Genomic DNA, 21,320 nt, shown 5'->3' on the forward strand with positions numbered 1-21,320 from the left:
TATACAAACATGAATGATAAAACAGATATTCTGGCCATGTTTCTGGTGATTTTCAGGAAAGAGCCACCCTCCCAAGTGCCTGATATTCAAAAACCTAAACAATAAAATCCTGTAAGAAATTTTTAGCCCAGGGGAAAAAGACTTGGGCCATAATAAACTTCTTCTATTGTAGAAAGTCTGCAGAAACACTCTGGGTATTATTATGTGGAAATAGATTCCCTGTTGTACATACATATGGTTTCTGCTTTAGCACCTTAGCTTCCTTTCTAGTATCTTCTGACCCTGCCCATTTTGTTAATTTGAAAATCTTCTCTTTTTCATTTACTATGAGTCTCTGTTCTGATAATGCAGTTCTTAGCTGCATGGCTAGGAACGGTCCTTGAATGACACAGCTACCAGTTCCCATCCTTGAAGTTCTGTGCATTATTTTATTTAAACATGAATTGTTCCACTGTTCATGATAAAAAAAAGAGTATTCGGTATTGATGACACAGCTTTTATGTATTTATACAGTAACCCAGGGTAAACTAAGTATAGGGAAGGGGTTACAGTGAATTAAGTGTTGCTTTCAAAGCCATAGTTCTTAGGATGTAACTTTAGGAAATAAGCTAAACTTTGAGGCATTGTAAAGAACTGAGAGTGCTTGGGAAGCATCCAAAGACAAGAAATAGAAACATGAACATCCTTAAATAGGACATAAAAATTGATTCTGGACTTCCAGGTTATTTGAAAACAATACCCCAAACAAACCCTGTTGGGATATTTCTCTTTCTTTAGGCTAAATTTTCATGATGGAAATTGTAGAGGTAAGAAAACACAAACATCTTGTCTGAAAATTTGTGGTTTTTGTTCAACAGTCTAATCATCAAACCACTGAAGCAGTGTTATTTAGGCTAAGTTACGAATTATTTATATAAGATGCCTATTTGGTGGGACGGTTACGTTGGTGGCACTTATGAAAGACAGAGGGCATGTGGTGTGGTATGCTGCACTGCTTGGTCCAGTGAAGTCAGCCATCACTTGGATGGTGAAAGAGAACAGTGTTAAGTGTCCACAGTAAAAACCAATCTGGTGGTGTTAGGGGGAGAGTTTGTGGCCATATCTTGAGAGATGAGTTCAAATTACAAATCAAGTGTTGAGAATTTAGGAAGAGAGATCAATGGGGATGAGAGCAAAATCTGATGCTGTGGGACCATTTAATGAGACACTCTCATGCCCTTGTATTCCTTCTCAGAGCTGATTTAGTTTATAGTTTTCACCAGTTTAGATGTCTCTGTTCTCCTCTTACTCATTTTCTTCAGTTCATCCAACTTTAATGTAATACCTCTGCTTGTGATGCTTTTAATGGCATTTTCTAAATGCTTCTCTTAGTCTTCAGGTACATTATCGCTCCTCTGAGAAACCCCACTGAGCTAAAAAAATCTTACTTGTCAATCAAATCCAAATGATAAAGTAAGGTATCTGCTGTCAGTTCTGTAGAGCTGTAAGATCTGTAGAAGGTCTTGAAGCAAATGAAGCCTCAAGAAGCAAACAGCCATGCCAGGATATATAACATTTGGTGAAAGTGTTAGAGAAAAAGAAGCCTGCTATGGGATTTCTTTTTGCTCCCCTCTAGGGAAAAAGAGATGGTCATAATTGCTGCCCTTGGGTCAGCTTCACAAAAACGTGTTTCCCTGCTCAGTGCTTAGAAATTGTGTTGTAACTATTGGTTTTCCCATCAACTGTGAACTGCTTCTCTCATGAATTCTAGCATTCTTTCTAGTTCAAGTCTTGTTCTCACTTTTTCACCGTTTGGGATCCTATTTTATAGGTAAAATGGATCTGATTTTACTCTAATTAACTAAGGCCTGCACTTAACTTGGGCCTTTGATTCATCTCCCAAGTTATCTTTTTCTTAGAGAGAGTTCTCTTGGGAAATACTTGTTACAGAGGCACAAGGAGCTAGTCCTAATGAAGCCGATTGTCCTGTGTCACTGCGTGAGGATGCTGTGAAACTCAGAGATACAAACTCTTTAGGATTCTCCGTCTTGTCAGCTCTCTCTTCTGTTGCCTGTTGTCGTAAGTTGCTTTCACTCATTTAAAACTCCCCTCCTTTGCATGTCTAATCTTTCACCTGAAGTGTCAGTCCTGTTCTTAAATGTGTCTTTCACAGGACTCTGTTTATTCCCTTTATGGTTCAAGAAGCATATAAGGTGGCTAGGATTCCTTTAATTTTTCCTTCTTGATGAATCTACAAGTGGCATTGATACTTTGGAGAAGATTCCTTTTTGAACAGTAGTATCTGCTGATAACAGCAGTGGTTTTTGTAAATGGAAACTTGCAAAATTGGTACTGGTTCCTGAAGCAAAAATAGCATGGGATTTGGGTTTGATGAATCTTTAAAAAGTTAAAACTTTAGTCTTACTTAACAGATTCTAGGCTAAGTTAGCATGGTCTAGAAATAATCGTGGGTTGGTGAAAGTGGGAGAATCTGTCACATTCAGTACATGATGAGCACAATGCAGTAATGAGTTTTTACCACGCTAAGAAATGTGTTTTTTAAAACTCTAAAATATTAGTTTCCACTCACCCATTTTCCTGGCTATCCTCATCTTCCTTTCTAGAGAATGGAGAGAGATGGAATGTAGTTAATCTCCCTTTTCTTAGTCTATCACAGACCTGAGTGAGCATGTTAATTCAGAGAAGAAAAGTAAGTCAATCCCCCAGGGAATGACTAACTTTCTGTTTGGCTGCCACAGGATCATGAACATTTTGTTGCATTATATTTCTTATCTGTAAGGAACGTAAAAATCCTACTTAGAATCCTTAGCCTGGCTTCAAATCTTCCAGTGGCTTGAGAGCTGCTGTGTGATTTGGGAAAGGGCCAGGCAGATTGAATTTTAAGAGAAAGTATCTAGTAAGGCCCTAGAAAGCAGATCTGGTTTCAAGAATCATTTTAAAAGCACCAGTGGAATTGCAGCACATGTCTGGCACAGTATTCCCTGTTCTTGTTGTTCATAAGGAGTCATAGGACTTGTCGGCACCTTCTGTTATTGTTTTTAGGGCCTCCCTCATCAGTGCCCAAGGGGCCTCAGGCTGTGGACATTTGGAGGTTCCAGGACACTTGGAGAGCTGGTTAAAGTTCCTTCAGTTTCCCACAAATAGGATCTCCCAGTGACCTTCACAAACTCATAGCTGTTCATACCCAAACAGGCGGCTGAATGGCATATTTCTATCCTTTGTCAATAAAAAAAAAGCTTTTATGGTCTATGCCTATTGTGTATCAAATGATTTTCTTCTTCCTGGGAATAGATCCCCAAATACCCAAAGATATAGATGTACACATGTGCAGTTTTTAAAAAATTAATTACTGTCATCATGTCTATTTCCAAATAAATCATCTGCACCTACCCCAATTATGTGGTGAGCTAGTTAAACTCTAGTCTTGGAAATTTGGTTTTGGTGAGCAGCATGATGCAGGCTGTTATGCCTACTAAAACGAGTGCAATGGGGGACGTGTCAAACATCTGTTCAGAAAGGTGTGAGTGTGTAGAACCCACTCAAGAACAAAACATATCTGTGAATAGAAGAGAGTGTGTGGAGTGTGTGTGTGTGTGTGTGTGTGTGTGTATACATTTATTATCTCTTCCCAAGATGAAGAAAACTACTTTGATATGCAATACACATAGCAAGTGTAGACACTTTTAATTGACAAGGAATAGAAATATTTCACTCAGCTTTCTAGACTTGGTGGTGAGCTGTCATTACTGTGGATTATACTCTGTAGTTTTCTTTATTTTTATTTGACACTTGGATTGTTTAACTTGAACATAAAGACTTTACAATTTAAAAAACTCCAGAATATTAAAAAATGCCCATAATGAAAACATCCAGAAATAGCTCATTATTAACACTTTAGTTTTACTATTTTTTGGATATTTTTCTCACATATCTATTTTTTTAATTTAAAAAATGACCTTTTTATTTTGTGGTCTGTACTTTTCACTGAGTATGTTTTCAGTGCTTAAAGTACCTCCTGTAGCCTTTATAATGGTTCTAGAGTGTACCATTCACAGATTTATCATTATCCCCTGCTTGTGAAATTGGCGGTTATTTTCTATGTTTTGCTCTTATAAACAACACAGAGATGAACCTCTTTGTGGGAAAATTATTGAAGAAACTTGCTTGCAGATGTTAATTTGTCTGTTGTTGATTTAAGAAGACCAAGTAAGAAATGGACAGGAGACTAAGAATGACTGGCATTTGCTGAGTGCCCACCTTGGGTGGGCTTCCTGCTAATGCCTTACATGCACTGTTGCATTTCCATCTCACATGGCGGGGTACACTATCATTCACGTTGGAGAGATGGTGCATTTGAGACAAGAAGTATTAATTAAGAGTCTGCATTAATTGAAAATAACAATTTAGGGCTCAGAAACCAATTTTCCACATTATCTTCACTTAAATACTTCATAGTTACTGAATAGTTCTCAGCAGGTTGGAATTGAGATTTGGTTATAGAAGTCTCTTCTTATTTGAAGAATTTTATGAAATGAGGCCTATGAAATTATGTTAAATAACATTTTAATTTTTGACCTGTTAGGAATACTGGTAAACATGGCTTTATGATTTAGCTATTTAGAAATTTATGCAAATTGGTTATCAGGTCTTCTGGTTCCATTGTATGAAATCAGAGGTACGCTCTGATTTTATAGCAGGTAAATTATGTTCCAGAATTAGACTGTTAGCAAGTTACTATAATTTCCTAAAAAGGTGTTGAGGGACAGATTTTCAGGAATGCTGGGCCGATCTCCATTAGTATTCTCTAGATAGTAGATAGAATGGTCCTCCAAAGACGAGTACATTACTTGACACCTCCAAATATTACATTACACGACAGAAAGTACTTTTTGGATGTAAATAAGGCTGCAGACCTGGAGATGGTCTGCATGGACGTAGTCTATTCACATGAGGCCTGAAAAGCGAAGAACTTGCTCTGGCAAGAGTCAAGGAAAAATGGCAGAAGGGAAGGTGAGAAAAAATTCCAAGTGTGAGAAGGATTCAACATAGCATTCCTGGCCCTGAGAAGGAGGAGCCCATGTGCATGGACTGGAGCAAGGCCTCGAGGGGCTCAGGGCAGGCTGCCAGGTTCCAGCAAGGAAACAGGCACCTCATTTCTAAAGACACAAGGATTAGATTCTACCAGGTACCTAAATGAACTTAGAAGCATTTTCTCCACAGAGCCTCCAGTAAGGATCGCAGCCCTGCCTCTGCCTTGATTGTGGTCTTGTGAATCCCTAAGCAGAGGATCCAGTTGAGCCACAGTGTACCTGGACTTCTGACCTGTAGAAATATGACATGATGAATGGATGTCATTTTAAGCCAATAAATGGGTGGTAATTTGCAATGGCAGAAATAGAAAATTAATACGCATTATTTCTTGTTGTATACAATCCCTTGATTCATAAAATAGCAGCTAACCTTTCAAATGTCAAAAGCTATAAGGTCACACTAGTTAAGTTGATGATACCACTGAAGTTTCAAAGTGAATTTCTAAAACTTTCCATCACACATTTATAAAAGCTTCAGAAATCTGTGGAAACCTAAAAGTTTATTTTTAAAGTAAAATTGGAAAGTACAAGCACTTTAAACACTATTCACAATTCTTTTATGAAACATACCCATCCCTTATATGTTAATTGCAGTGGAGGAGACTAGATAAGTAGACTATAATAAGAAGAGGCAATACTGGTTGTCAAGGAGTTTATAATTTAGATGGGAAGAAGGGTCTTAAACATATGAAGTATTAGAATAACTAGGGCCTAGATATTTAATTCTATTATAACTTACTGTTAATATTAACTCTGTTAATTATAATAATATGATGATGATAATGATAGCTAACACTCAGATAGCACTTACTCTGTGGCAGGGACTGTTCCAGATGTGTAAGGTATTAACTCATTTAATTTTCATGACAGTCCTGTGAGGTAGAGGAATTTGACTCATCCCACCAACTGGAATCCTAGGACTTCTCTCAAAGTTGGCATTAAATGAATGATTTCCTTCTCCTGTTTTAGGCTTTTGAATCTTGAGCTCTGAATCTTGTACTTCAAGGAAGCCCTTTCATGTTAGCAATTTTTACAGATAGAACTTCTGGTTGGAAATGGTTGTTGATCTGGTTTATAATATAATATTCCTACAAGGTTCTATAGGAATCTACTCCTATAGACAGGAGGCCCTACCATAGAAGATCCCTACAATGCCTGAGATGTAACTGGTGTTATAGTTATGCTGTCACTGCAGCTTAGAACCTTACCTCCAAAAAGCACAATGATTGAGAAAAGGCATTTTATCACGTAAGGAATGACATGTAATATGGAATAAAAGGCATGTTAAGACATGAAGTCTGTAAATTATATTATGTTAACTTCGTTTAACTTTGTTAAATAAACCATATCATGTAAAGCCATTTGAAAGGTCATTTAAATGTGCTATAGATTGAAAATACTCTGGGCTTATCAAAAAATGGAAAAAGTAACTTGAGACATTAAAATAGAAAATTTAATGATGTAAACATAATCAATGTTTTATTTCATTATTATAGCAAAAGTCAGAATATCCAATATATACTTGTTTCCTTAAAATACATTTCATATGTTTAAATTTTTATTTGTTAAGAAATTGACATTGATGAGCAGTTAGGATTTGCAGGAAATCACTGATTAGTAGTGCGAGCAGCTTTGAAGGCTGAAATGGAAACTGATATTGGAGTGTAGACAGGGAGGATTTTGCACACATACTCACTCTTCTGAGAAGATGTCAGTGTCATTAGCTTGCCTTTTCACATTTCTTTCAACCAGCACATCTGTAATTTCTCCTGTTCTTTGTGCCATGAAATTTGCAAGATTTTCACAAAAAATGGCCTCTGACAGTTATTTTTATCTGTTCTGTTAAGATTTGCAGCACCTCTATCTCTGTTGGGTGGATTAGATGCTACAGCATCACTGACTGTTCAGCTGCAGACTGACAGATACCACCACCCACAAGAGGCCCAGGCTCCTTGCTTTGATCAGTGAATATTTTGTAAATGAGGTACTCATCAAACACATCTTTAGAACAGTCCCTTGGAATGGGTGTTTCTGGTATTTACTTTCCCGTGTAAAGCATCTTCTGCTGAGCCTCATGTAGCAGACCATGTCTGCTATGAGCAGCTCTGACTATATGAAAGTTCTTAGAGCTAAAACATGCGTTTTTGCAACTTCTCTCCATGGGTCTGAATTTTACCTTCAGCCTTTCAAATATTTGAAACTAACGATCATGTTCCCTCATGTCTCCTCTTCTCAGCAGCAACTACAAATACACTTCACCTGTGTTCTTGATCACAAGTATATGTACCAGGAGTGGTACCAGAACCAGGGTCAGAATGGTGAATAGAGGAGAGGAGAGGATGGTGAATTGATATTAGTGGCCTCATAATCTACTACTGGAGACCCTGCTAAAGAGGAGATTTCACTAGTCTGTGACAATGTTATTACTGAGGTACAGGTTAGTGATATTGTAGTATAAACAGGGAGGACTTCACACCATCATGGAAGGTGGGTGGCACTCAAGAGTAGATGGTAACTAAGTTGGGGCATGAAGTAAGTGCCAGCCAAACAAAGTGGGGAGGTGGAGAGGCATTCCAGCCAGAGAGAAGAACATGTGGAAAGGCCCAGATCAAAGAAAGAGCATGGCCCACTCAGAGAATTGCAAGTGTTCTATTTTAGTAAGGCTGCTGCATTGATTTTTTTTTGGTAAACATGGATTTTGAGAGGAGGACTGGAGATAGAGATCATATTGAAAGCCAGATCAGAATAATACTATATATATGCAATGTTAGACATTGGACTGTGTCATGATATCATGGCGAAATAGTTGAAGTTTTTTAGCCAGAGATGTAATATCATAAAAATTATATTTTAGGATGATTAGTCTTGCTGTAAAGTAAAGAATGATGTTGTATGAAGAGAGGTCAACTGGAGACACAGTGTGAGTGAGAAATGATGGGCTGAGCTAAATCAGGGGTACCGCATTTCTTGGCTTGAGATGTGGGGTGCATGGCAGTACCATTCACTGACTGGGTATGTGGGGCATGGAGTTGATTTATGGGGGCAGGGAGAACTGGTAAGAAATGATTTCACACTTGGCAATGTTGAGTTTGAGCTATAGTGGCGTATTGAGGACTGGGAGGTGGATGGATATGGGGCTCCTAAGGCCATGGAGATATAATTGAAGCCTTGTGAATAAATGGGATTACCTAGGGAGAATGAACAGAAAGAGGTCGGTCAGGAGAGCTGAGGACAGATCACCAAGGATCATCAAAATTTAAAGATACAGGAAAAGGACAGCCTCAGGAAAAGAGAAGTAGCAGTCAGAGGGGGAAAGGAATACTGAAAAGCATGTGGTGTTGTGGATTCCAGGGGTTCAGAAGAGAATGAGTAACAAACCTTGCAGAAAGAAGATGGTATGTGCGGACTGCTGCATCCCTCACATCCAGCCTCAAGATGGGGGCTTTGCCCTCGTTGTCCTCCCATGGGTACCGTCTGCTCTGACAGTGAACCTAAACAGACGGTTCCGAACCAGATGCAATCCAGGCATTAATCCTCTGGAGTCCATCATATTTTTGTGACCCGAATGTCATCCTTCTAGTAATATTTTTACAAACATTGTATCCATTCAAGTAATTTCATTTACATTGTTAGTTTATACATGCTTGGGATCATTTAAAAATGATCAGATCTTTTAAATATGAACCTCTGTCAAAGGCAGATGTATATACATGTAACAGACTTGAAAGCCTAAGTATAGGGCTTTATTACAGTTCATTTTGTTACTTTCAGGCCACTTCTCTATTCATATCACATAAGTTACAATAAAATGATTAGGCATGTCTATATATATTCAACAAAAAGTCTGTAAAGAGATTTTAAAAATATCCCTAATAGTCTTAAATAGAGTAATCATAAGCGTATGATTCGCGCATGCTTAACACACATCTGTGATGGGTGACAGTAATTACTGTGAAAACAACTGTTTATTAAACTATTAGGAGGAGAGCAGGAGTGTGTAGACAGATGTATAAATAACTTTCTTACTATTCTAATTATTGGTTTCTAATTATTGGTTTTCTAGTAACAGGTAAATCACAAGATTATCCATATGTCAGATTTGTGGCAGTATTAGCTCTTTAGAACAAAGTAACAAACTTGGAAATAGAAAAACAGGCCTGTGAGGAACAAAGAAGATTGTTACTTAACTCACAGGTATTTTTTTCATAGGGCAAAAGTCTAGTCATCATCACTGCTAAGTTTGTGCCTTATCTAAAAGTGCATTTACTTTAAGAAGCATTTTTTTTTCTAGAATTCTTAAAATCCTTACTGCCTTAAGATTTCATAGTGGTTTAAAAGTGAATATACTTGGGAATAAAACAGGAAAGAGTATTGGATGTTTCTCTTTGCATTTAATTTAGGAAATTGAGAAAATAAGTTTTGCGTTTTAGGAAATTTTTGAATTGGTGATTTATTCAAAATTGTTGTAAGGACAACCCTCTGGTTAACTAAGACATTTAGCCACTGTTGATCTGCCCTTCCCAAAAGACCATCATTCTCTCCAGTTTCTCGCTTTGTTTTAAGGGCCTCTTCCTCCAGGAAGCCTGCTCATCTTCTCAGGTAACCTTTCCCACAAAGATGCTCCCTGACATTCTGAGTTTGTATTTGACATTTTCTGTTGTTTCTTGTATCTTGGCATTGATGCAGAACAGCTCTGTGAACATAAGATTCTGAGGCTGAAGGCACCATTGAAGTGCCAGAGAGAAACAAGACAAAATGCTAGAAATAAGACTGACTCTTACTTTTGTTGAATTTCAGAGCTGTTTTGTGAACAGCCCTGCTAGTTATTGAAGATAGAAAACCAAAACATTGTAACATGTGTCTGATGGGTATCCAGGGGAAAGGGAAAAATTTGAGATATGTTTTGTCAGTCCCTTAATTATCCTCTATTTAGATATTCACAAGAGCAAATATATCCTAGGCTACAGATGAGTTTTGAATTACATAGAACTTTTTATTTTGACTAAGCTACATTTTAAAGTTTAAGCTTTTTATAAGCATCCTTGCAATTTTCCTTGTACTTGAGCAGATTGTCAAACTGCTGAAGTAGTAATTGAATCTTATCATTTGATTGGATCATAGCATAATTTTACACCTAAAACACAGTGAAGGCCATTTTCCTTTACAAGTGAATTAAATTAGAAAGAAAATAAAAAATAAAGACTGTCAGTTGAAATGATTATAAGATTAAAAGGCTGAGTCTTGGGGAAACTAAGAAATCTTAGTGAATAGAAAACAGTGATTCTGGACCTTGGGTACAAACTAGAATCAGTTAGGAACTTTTGAAACAACAGCAGAAGCAAATACTGATGCCCACCCCTCTTCTCCAGAGATTCTGATATAGTTGGGGCTCAAGTATCAGCCGTTGTTGAGAGCTCCCTGAGGGATTCTAATGTGCAGTCAGGTTTGAGAACTGCCAAAATAGGTGAAAATCCAAGCTATTTAAAGAAAGCATTTCTTAGTAGACTAAAAGTAGTGACTACACAGCTATTTGACAAGAGGAAAGATGAAAAGGAAAGGAAAGGAAACTTTCAGTGCACAGGTAGTGGGGGTTGACATTCCATTATTCGGTTCTGAAATATCAAAGCTCTAAAAAACAAATTTTTCATGACTTGGTAACAAAAATCTAACATATTTCGTGGAAAACCTGAGATGTTTTATAGTCTTCCTTTATCTCATTTGGTATGAATAATCATACATTTCATTGCAGAAATATTAATATGCCTGATTTCTAACAACTTGTTGCCTCCGACCTTGCTGAGGTGTGGTATAGATATGGTAACTTTCTAAAAATGTAGAATTTTGAATTCTGAAATACCTCTAGCACCAAGGGTTTCAGGTCGTGGTAGGGCAGGGTTGTGATAGGGAAGGCCAAGGTAGAAAGTACTTACAGTTTGATTAAGAACAATGTATTGCCTTTGATTACTTACACAGTGGCTCAGCACCTGCACTGGGTGCTGAAAACAAAAACAATGGCCAATATCAGAACGTGTTTCTTGGCTCTGCATGTACACAGTTCTCAAGCCTGATCTGAGAAGGGGTTATCATGTCAGTCACATGAGAGAAACTAAAATTAGCCAACAACACGAGTAGATAAAGTAGAGAAGTATTCATTGTCTTATAAAATACTCTTTAGCATAATAGGCTACCCCCAAATTTCTTGGTTTTCAGCAACACATAATTTATTATCTCAAACAGTTCCGGAATGTCAGGCATTCAGGAACATCTCATAGCTGGATGGTTTTTGCAGAGGGTCTCAGGAAGTTTCTGTCAGTATGCAGGCCAGGATCTCAGTCATCTGAAGGCTTGACGGGTGCTGGAGTATGGTATTTCTTTTTCAATGCCAAGTCCCTTATTAGAACTTAAAGAAAATTCTAGTTTCTGCATTGATCAGAGTTTTAGTTTTCAATATAAACCTAACAATTGTTTGCAAAGGAGGCCTTGAGTCCTTCTAATATGTTCTGTAGATTCCTGCCGAGAGTAGCTTATTCATGGGGAATGCTCTCTTTTGATTTTCATTGCCTTCTTTCAGGGAGCTTTTTCCCTCCCCCAGGTCCTTTTTATGTTCTTGTGAAGTTTCCTGTGTGCCCCTCTATGGAAGATCAATGAATGAGTGTTGATTGCCCTGATTAACACCATAAAAAGACAAACAGGTCCTGCCTCCATGGAGCTTCCATCCAGAAAGACAGGCATTAGTCATACAATTGAAAATGATTAAATGATCGCTCACGTGCTTAAAAAGCAAAACAGAAGTGCTGTGAAGGTGCTGTAGGAGCATATAGTGGGATCTTAACTTAGTTTGTGTTTTTGCTTGATCAGTTTATTAAGCTGGAAGACCCTACCAAACTCAGCACTGCTACCACCTTCAAACATCTGAACACACACCCTTTTAAGTTTAAATGATTGTGTCCTGAAGAGGAGTGAATTTTCTCATTATGGAATTTCTATTGCTACTGAGCATAGATTTCCCAAAGATTATCCTAATGTTATCTTTTTCTTTTTTTCATTTTATCTTTGAAAGTGACTGTGGTTATCCTTTTTGTCTTGGTTTTATATACGTCTTGAGAATGCTTTAAAGAAAGGATTTCAGCAGTCAAAGTGTGTGGTGTAGAGAAGAGAGCAAGCAAGCAAAAATCTGGGCAAATAAGTGGGGTTAAAGGCACTTACGATTCTAAAGGTTGTCTTTTCTATTTCCATTTCACCTACCCTTGAGTCAACAGCACATTCTGTTGTGTGGCATGTTCTCTGAAATGGTTGCTGTAAACCTGTGACTTCAAGTGAACATTCACTGTGTTTGAGCAGAGGTCCAATCAAGGTCCAATTAAGCCCGAGTTGCCTAATTTTTTTAATAGAATTTCTATATAAAAATTTTCTATGTAGAATCTTTGAGGGATAAGTAATATATAGTATCTTGGCCAAGGTATCTTGCCTGTTTTACTAATTTGTTATTTGTATTATTTCTGAATGTTTTATAATTATATTTTTGAGTTTCTTCCCATCATCATGGCAAAAATACCAATACTTACAATGTATACTTTCTGGCAACTAATTTCTGTTTTAAGTAACTGTTACAGATTTTTGGCTTGAAATTTCTATGCAGAGATTTTCCATGTTACTAAGAACAAACAAAAACAAAAAAGTGGCAGCTAACTTAGCTTTCATTGCAGTAGTTCTTACTTTTGGTTGTACATCTAAAAATAAAGTAATGCTTTTGATGGCTGCATTTGTCTCATTCTAATTTGATTTTTCCTCTAATATTTTATTAGGTGCAGAGAGAGCTAGCAGCTGTTATTGCTTTGAAAGCAAGGAAGTCTGGTGAGTAGTCATTCATGTGGCTGGACCAAGGTCCTAATTCTTTGGGGATATTTCACATATATGGTAGTGAGCAGCTGAGTGTAGCAGGAAGTTCTGGTATAGAATGCAGAAAACTACCACTGTTTTTAAAATCATATATCCTACCATCAAAATAGCAAAGGCTGTTATATATAGTTCTTTAAAATTTTACTGCCTAGCTTTAATTTGAAGGGAAAATGAAATTAAAAATTAAAAACATCTTTGTAATCCACTGCAACCAACCATGAAAACAGTCATAAGTATCCAAAAAAAGAAAGCAAACCTATCATAATGACAGAGGAAAATAAAAAACATAACATAAAGGTGGTTTTTTTCAAGGATTTCTATTTTATTTCAAAGTAGTTTCATCTAAAAATAATTGTGTAATGACATTTAACAACAAGCATTTTACATAGGACTGATTGCTTGGTTCGGGTTCCTGATACTTGTAGGAAACAATCTGTGAAAGTGAAATGTGGAAAGGAAACGTCAGCTTTCAAATACATTTTCAGGAGAGAAAGCCATACTCCGCTGAAATTCAGTCTGAAATGGAGACTCACTGAGGTAGAACGACATTTGCTAAGAGAGGAGTGTCAGGTGGAGGCATCCTTTGCTCTTCAAAGGGAGGTCAGTGCTGAATGCAATGACAAACAGAAGGGAGATCCTTCTTGGATAATGTTAAACTGGAAGAAGATGTTTTAGGCAGAAGGACTATGACAAAATCAAAGAGGTGAAAAACATGAAGAAATAAATGGAACAGATATGTCTTACAGGCACAGACCATATATTTTTACAGCTTTGTTTTTCCAGTTTGAATTTGCTTTTCTCTCAGTTACTTTCTGAACCAAATATCCTTTAGTATGAATTAGCTTACTGTATTTATACTTTGTTCATTTGGATGATGTGGAAGACACAAAGACTAGGTGCTGTAAGGGGAAGAAGAGGATGCAAAGAACAGCAATATTGACTCACAGGGTATTAAACAGAGAGGATGGCATGAATAGGGCTCCCCAGGGACTGGCATTGGGTTTGGATATTTGCATAAATGGAGGCCAAGATGGAAAAGAATGTCATTATAAAGGTTGTAGAAGGGAGGGCATGAGGGCTTAGACCTGAGTTATGTTAGAGTTGATCTTGATTCCCAAAGTCAGAAGAAGATAGAACTTATAGGTTATACAAGTTGGGAAGGCAGTGACTTGGAGGATAGGATTTGGGTTTTTTAATTTTCTGAACAAATTGATAAAAAAACTTATAGTGTGTCATTGATGGAGAAAAATATAACAAATAAATATAGACAGGGTAGCTGGAGAAGGAGTTGTTAATTTGCACAGAGTGATATGGGAAGACCTCTGAATGGAACATTTGAGCAAAGAGCTGGAGTCAATGTGGAGATGAGCCTTGTGGACATCCAGACAAGAGCAGCTGAGCAAGAGAGTGCGGAATGCATTAGAGGATCAGCGAGGAGGTGAGAGTGATGGGAGCCAGGTGAACAGGGCAAAACGAGGTAGGTTTTGGATGTCAGGCTAAGTCACCCTTCTGAAGGTGAAGGAAAATGAAGAAGGGTAAGCAAGACATGTACTCATTAGATTGTACAAAGTTAAGATTGGTGTGTGAAGTCATTTTATTAAGCCTTGATGTAAGTTAATGTGTCTCTTTTCCTTACTTGATTTGTGCAGCTTGGAATGTGAACACAACTTCGGCAGCTTCTCAGAGACAGAGTGGAGATGGTCTTTCACACATATGTTAATGATGGGGACATCAAGCTGTAGTTTTTCTGGAAAGCAATTTTTCATTGCATGCCAGTATCCCTAATTCTATAACTCAGTAAATACATGACTACAGGTCCAGTTATAGGGCATAATCAGAGATGCATGTGAAGATTCAGGTAGAAGGAATCTATTACACTTTTTTTTTACAATAACAAAATAAAAACAATCTTTAAGCCCCCATAACAGAAAAATGGTGAAATGGATAGATCAGTGTAATAGAATGTTTAACGGCTTTTAAAATGATTTTTGAAAATTAATATTATAAAATGTTCAGTGGAAAAATGTATACAATGAGTATGTGTTACTTCTCTTTTCCATAATAAAAATAGTTCTGCTTTTCCTTACTATTATATTATAGTACAGCATGCTTATTGGAAAACATTGGTGATAAATGAATGTATGAAGAAATTGAAAAATCATCCATTATCTCACTAACAGAAATAACCGCTATTAGTTTTCTCTTGAATGTTTCCAGACATTTCTCTAAAATGTGTAGATATTATTTTATTATGTGTTGATAATGCATATTTTATAAAAGTGGGATCATTTTATATGTGTGCTTTTATTTTGAGACAATCGCAGATTCACTTGTAGCTGCATGAAATAACCCAGTTTCCCCCAAAGATAACATCTTACAAAGTTATAGGAGAATATCACAACCGGGATATTGACACTGTTGCAGAACGTTTCCATCACCACAAGGATTCCTCATGTTGCTCTCTCACAGCTTTTGCTTGGTACATTTTTAGATACCTTGTGGTTTTAGTTACTATTGGAAATGAATTATTTTCTCTCTCTCTCTTACTTTTTAGTTGTCCTCTTCTCATTCTGTGATGGTTTCTCAAGGCTTTGCTTTTTACAACACTTGTAAAAAATATACTTTGCTTTTTAGAGCAGTTTTAGGTTTGCAGAAAAATTAAGCAGAAAGTAGAGTTATGTCTGCTGTTCCCCTCAGCGCACATACATGCACACACAGCCTCCCCTACAATCAGCATCTCAGAGTGGCACATTTACTACAATCAATGAACCTACACTGACAAGTCATTATTGCCCAAAGTTCCTAATTTACATTAAGATCTGCTGTTAGGACTGTACATTTTGTGAGTTTGGACAAAAATATAATGATATGTATCTATTATTACAGTATCATACAGAATATCTTCACTGCTCCAGAGTCCCCTGTCCTCCACCTGTTCATTCTTTCCTCCTTCTTACCCCTGTCAACCACTCATCTCTTTTTACTGTCTCCATAGTTTTGCCTTTTCCAGACTGTCATATAGTTTCATTTATATAGTATGTAGCCTTTTTAGATTGGTTCCTTTATACCTGCAATATAAGGTTGACTAATAGCATTGATATTTGGCATTCTTATTTTCTCCTTGGTTTTAACTAAATATAATATTTTTTATTAGAAAAGCAATGTGAGTAAATAAGATTGCTTTAGAGAAAAACAAAAACATTTCTCTCCCATACCCCAAACAAATTTGGGAAGCAATCTAGGGACAAACATAACTGACAAGTTGTATATTACAATGTTCAAGAATCCAGATATGAAAGTACTAGGGATACCTACCTGTTTCACCCTACACTCTCACTGCTTGAGTTGACATTGAAAGTAGATGAAAGATAACAATGGCAAGGTGCAAAAGAGCCTGTTGTAGGTATTGCTTTTATTAATTCTTCACTAGATTCTAATTTGGCACCTATTGTTTGCCAGGCAGTGTCAGGTATAAATATGGCCCCTGCTGTTTTTAAATCACAACATATGTTTCAAAAATAAAAAACATTACTGAATCACTGGCTGTCTGAAAAGGAAAACATTGCTGTGTAATTAGGAGGTGATAAAATGTAGAGACATTAAGCGCAGCCTTAATTAAATAGAGTTCCAGCTGCAGAATGGTATTTTCTGTGTGCTTCTTATTGTTTTTTTTAAACTATTTTAAGTTTTTTTAAAGGAAGAAGAAAAATACCCTGGTATACATCTAATAAAAATAGTATTAAAATGATAGTTGGCACATCTGGGCTTGGCAGAGTAATTGATTAGCTTAATATCTTATGTCTTTCAGTAAAACTGTTAATTAGGGCTCAGGTGGTCATGCCAGATTTATGTCTCAGTGAAAAGGGTTATTAAAACAAGAATCAGTATAAAGAAAAAGTTTTTGGTTTCAGTTTACCATACAACAGAAATAAAAGTAACTGCCAGTCAATAGATTATATAAATGATTGAAGGCTCTGGCTTAATAAAAAATCCATTTTGTTGTAATTTTCTAAGAGGCCATTAGGATGTACCTTTAAACAGTTTTCTTCTCTAAATGCTGACCTTAGTGAATGTGAATAGCATTTTAAGGCTTCACAATATTTACAAATATTAGCACAGATATTTTGTTGAATTGCTTATTCTACTGCTAATGTTAGCTGATTAGAGTTTGCTGAGATGTGTTTTTTCCCTTTTCCGGTGAGTCCACACAGCCAAAGCACTTTTAGTTCCCATTGTCTTTAGATCATATGAAATTTAGGCCATTGTAGGTTTCTATTTCTAGAAAACCAGAAATCTCATATTGGTAAATCTCCTTGACAGTTTTTTATTTCACTCTCTCTGCTTAGCCTGTAGCTAGTTGAGTGCCCTAAAACTAAGTACTTAGGATATTAACGTTTGGAAAAGAAGGGATTCTAGGCTCTGTTTTTGCCATTAAATATCATTGTGGCCTTAACAAAGTGATTCCAGCTTGTATTTTGAGGGGACTGTTGTAGAATCTGGTAGTGTTGGAGATGCCTTCTACTTCTAATATTTAATTATAACAATAAATATTTTTATTATTTACTTTCATTATCCTTAATGGAGTCACAAACTTGTGAATATTTCATTCAGGACTCTGTTAGGTGCAGCTGACAGAAAAACAAACTGAAAACACAAAGGGGATTTATTGGCTCAAAGAACTTGTTGAGTTAATCAGCAGAAAGAGAGAACCTCTACCCTGGTAGGCCCAACAGGAGACTTGGTGGGGACCTGCCTGGAAGGATGCAGTGCCCACTCTGGAGCAGTGGAAGCATAGGGGGCCAGCGTCAGGGGCAGAGGGCAGGCCAGCCCTACATGGGACACTAGGACAGGTGAGGCTCTTCAAAGAAAACCAGCAGAAGGGGAATGGCTCTCCTCAGGAGGAACCGTTTGGATTGTCTCAGTCTCAAGATTTAGAGGAAATATCATCCCTGAGGTCACTCAGGCTAGAATGTCTGCTGCCTTTAGAATGCAAACCCAGGGTTTCTTAGGCCCAGTCTCTGGTTTTTACAACTATGCTTTGTCCCCTCCCTTCTGGATTATGAGAATAAAGTTGTGATTTGTGAAAAGGCATTCCCATTTTCCACAGTTGTTCCTGAAATGGAAAAGAACACAGTAAAACATGTAAACTTTTCAAGTAGTAGATAGCTGGATATTTTTTTCTCTTTCCAGGATACATTAAGCCAGAGATTTAGGTTAAAGTGTTATTTGTGTACCAAGATACTTTATTATTTCTTTGGGATATTAAATTACATATAACATAAAATAGTATTAAGTGGTTTCACCTGTTGTGTTTAGTTTTAGCTTTTTATAAACACTTTTAATAGGCTAGAAAGGATGATAAGGGAGCCAGTGTTTTACGTGGGAGTTGAATCGTCTCTCCTTATAGATGTTCTTGTTGATTATGTCATCTTTGAATCCTATATTCAAGCTTAAATAGGCATTTGAATGCATGTGCAATTTCAACAACCTGGTTACTGCTATTTGCCACTCATTGAACTCTATGCAGGTAACACATTCAGAGAGGCAACGCTTGCGTCTGGTGATCATGGCAGCCCAGCCGGATGTGGTGAGGGTCTTTTATCACTGTGGAAGTCTGGCTCAATTCTCAGCTTTGAAGATCTGGTCATAAATACTACTTTTTAGGAAATGGTAGCCAATTTCCCTTAAGTGTACACACACATACACGTATTTATATGTATATATGTGTGTGTATGTATATGTAAATGTAAGAATGTAAGATTGGGGGAAATCAAATGTTGACAGGAAGCTGTGGTATGATGTTTGAGGTCTGACAAAACTGAAAAGACATTTTCTCCTTCAGGGCAGAAAAATTCCAAAGAGAAGATATTCACATCACTTTGTCATGAGAAATGAAGTAGATTGAGTGATTATTTTTAACAGAGAATAAGGCTTTTCCTTCTGCACATTTAAGAGAACAATAACCATTAAACCTATGGAATTTCTCTGACTTTCATGGTCCTCTAAATTTTTACTTCTATTCTGAGTTGACTGATTCTTTTAATGTAGTGCCGTGTTTGACTTGACTCTCATTCTTTTGTAAACACATTGCTCAGGAGAATATGTGATAAAGTGGGATTTTAAAGTAAATATTAATAATAAAATTAAGGGCCAGCAAAGACAGCCTCACATGCTTGTATAATTATTGCTATCTGAAACTCTTCCTACCTTTCTTGTTTTCTGTGGTAATTTTTTATTGAAAAATTTGAATGCTGTTTAAACTAGAAGCTATAGGGATCTTCTCTTGAGTGTTTTGGTTTTTTTTTTTCATCTAATCTCTGAGTGCTCTAATAATGTGAGCTAAAAAATACTAGTTTATAGAGGCTGAAGTCTGTTGGCTGTATTTTAAGTAATTAAGATATTGTGCTTAGTTTTTAGTGATATTTTTAACCACTTAAGTTTTTCCAAGTCTTTCACAGCCTGTCCTAAAAGGATAGACCTTGTTCTCTCAGAACTGATATTTCCACATGGCTTGTTTTTTGTCCTTTTCTTCTCTTTTGCTACCTCCTAGATGCTGTGCTGGCCAGTGGCCATCGCTCTTATTTGCAGGCAGCACAGAACTATAGTGATTGTCTTATAACTTCACTGAATGTGTTATTTAGCATTTGTCAACCAAGAGGAAAGAAATAGCATGTGTTTTCCCCTAAAATAATCAACACAACATTCTGGTCTTCTTGTTTGATTGATGATCTAGGATGTTTTTCCCTAGCAGAGAGAGCTTTGCCTAACACCACGCTGATTGTTGAAGTTTGTAAAATGTCTCTCCTTTTCTGGTGCTATAATAACTCCTTGTTCTGACACTTACAGAGACTGTTCTTCTGTCCCTGCTTTCTGACAGATTTTGATCATTCACATCCCATCTCCACCAGGGCATGTTCTTTTCAGATCAATTCAATGGTTGACAAGTTGTATCTTACTATTTTTTTAATGCATAAAAATAATGAGTCTTGGAGCAGTAATTGTGAATGCAGTGTAAAGTTAAAGGATATTTGAAAGTGTAAAATTCTTACAATCAAGAAACTAATAGCATTGGTAAATCCCGGGAACAATTGAAAATGCATGTACCACATGCTTTGTAAATTTTTCCTAACTCTCCCACTGGGATACAGAGAAAATTGCCTTTAAAAAAAAATCCCGTGACACTGTCTTTTGTAATTAGAGCTATTAAGCCAAAATGATAAATAACCATTCAATGGCATACTATAAAAGAAAATAGCCCTTTGCCCCGATTGCTCCTGAACAGCAAGAGATCTGAGGAGTATCAGAGCATACAGAATTGGCTCCTTTAACCCAAGGATCGTTTAGAATTTAGGAAATTAAAAAGCAAAGCAAGATGATTCTTCAACATGGTCATGTCCATTAATATAATAAATGAAAATGATTTGCTAAGGAGGTGAATAATTACAATCACAACAGAATATACTCCTGAATGCAAGGATTTTGTGCCCTTTGTTTTCAAAAGCATGCTGCAGGGTACCTCAGTGGCAGTAGGTAATGCTTATAGGGCTCAACAGATAAAAGTAATTATCCTGGGAGCTTATCCCTGTTTTAGAGAATCAGATAGTAAGAAGGAGCTCTGTTGGCCCCTGTCCCCAGGGATTAGAGGGCTCATGGACCAGGTGTTTTTCTGGGCTTGTGTGGTCCAGGATAATGATTTTACATCATTCAGATTCCACCTGTTATTGCGTACATTTTATAAATGTTGCCAAGCCTTGAGGAGCAGTTTCCTGAGGTTTGGAGCAGAGAAGGTAGGTATAAGGCAGTAAAGTGGCATTAAAGGAAGAATCGAGTTTTCTAATTGAGCACTGAGAAACAGCTTAGAGCATGGCAGCTGCTGGGAATGTATTTTTCTGTGAGGAAACTAGATGAGCATAATGAGTGTACTCTGTGCATAAATTGAATATTAGCTCTATACCCAAGGTCAAATGAAAGTTAATGACCATTTGCACACCAGAGATCTGAAACCCACATTTTACTTCTTTCTCAGTAATGACAGAAAAGGAGAGCAATTTATATTTAAATTGATTTAAATTTCAAAGCATAAACACAGAGGTCTCTCTGGTACCCTTTCCTGTCAGAAAAAAGTTCCTGTCAGGGCTCGACTTTCATAAAAAATTTAATCCCATCCCGTTCCAGCTCCCCAGTGTGGACAGTTTTTGTTTTCTGTGGAACCACCCCGTTCCCACCCTGCTGCGTTAGTGACACCAAACCAGAAGCCAGCAACATAACCAGGGCCACTTTCTTTAATGATTTAGGTTTTGCATTTGTTGAGCTGATTAGCTGATTGAGGCA

General features: G+C 37.0%; 1 protein-coding gene across 3 annotated transcripts in view; it reads left to right on the top strand.

The window, feature by feature from the left end:
* RAPGEF5 (Rap guanine nucleotide exchange factor 5) overlaps positions 1–21,320 on the top strand; it is a 220,878-nt gene that overhangs the window by 79,935 nt on the left and 119,623 nt on the right. For all 3 annotated transcript variants that reach the window (XM_037022017.2, XM_037022027.2, XM_073238710.1), the window contains exon 7: positions 12,896–12,944. In XM_037022017.2, the coding sequence (XP_036877912.2) occupies positions 12,896–12,944 (49 nt within the window). The remainder of the gene's footprint in view (positions 1–12,895; positions 12,945–21,320) is intronic.

The sequence above is a fragment of the Manis javanica genome, chromosome 6 (genome assembly GCF_040802235.1).
Source record: "Manis javanica isolate MJ-LG chromosome 6, MJ_LKY, whole genome shotgun sequence".
Classification (NCBI taxonomy): Eukaryota; Metazoa; Chordata; class Mammalia; order Pholidota; family Manidae; genus Manis; species Manis javanica.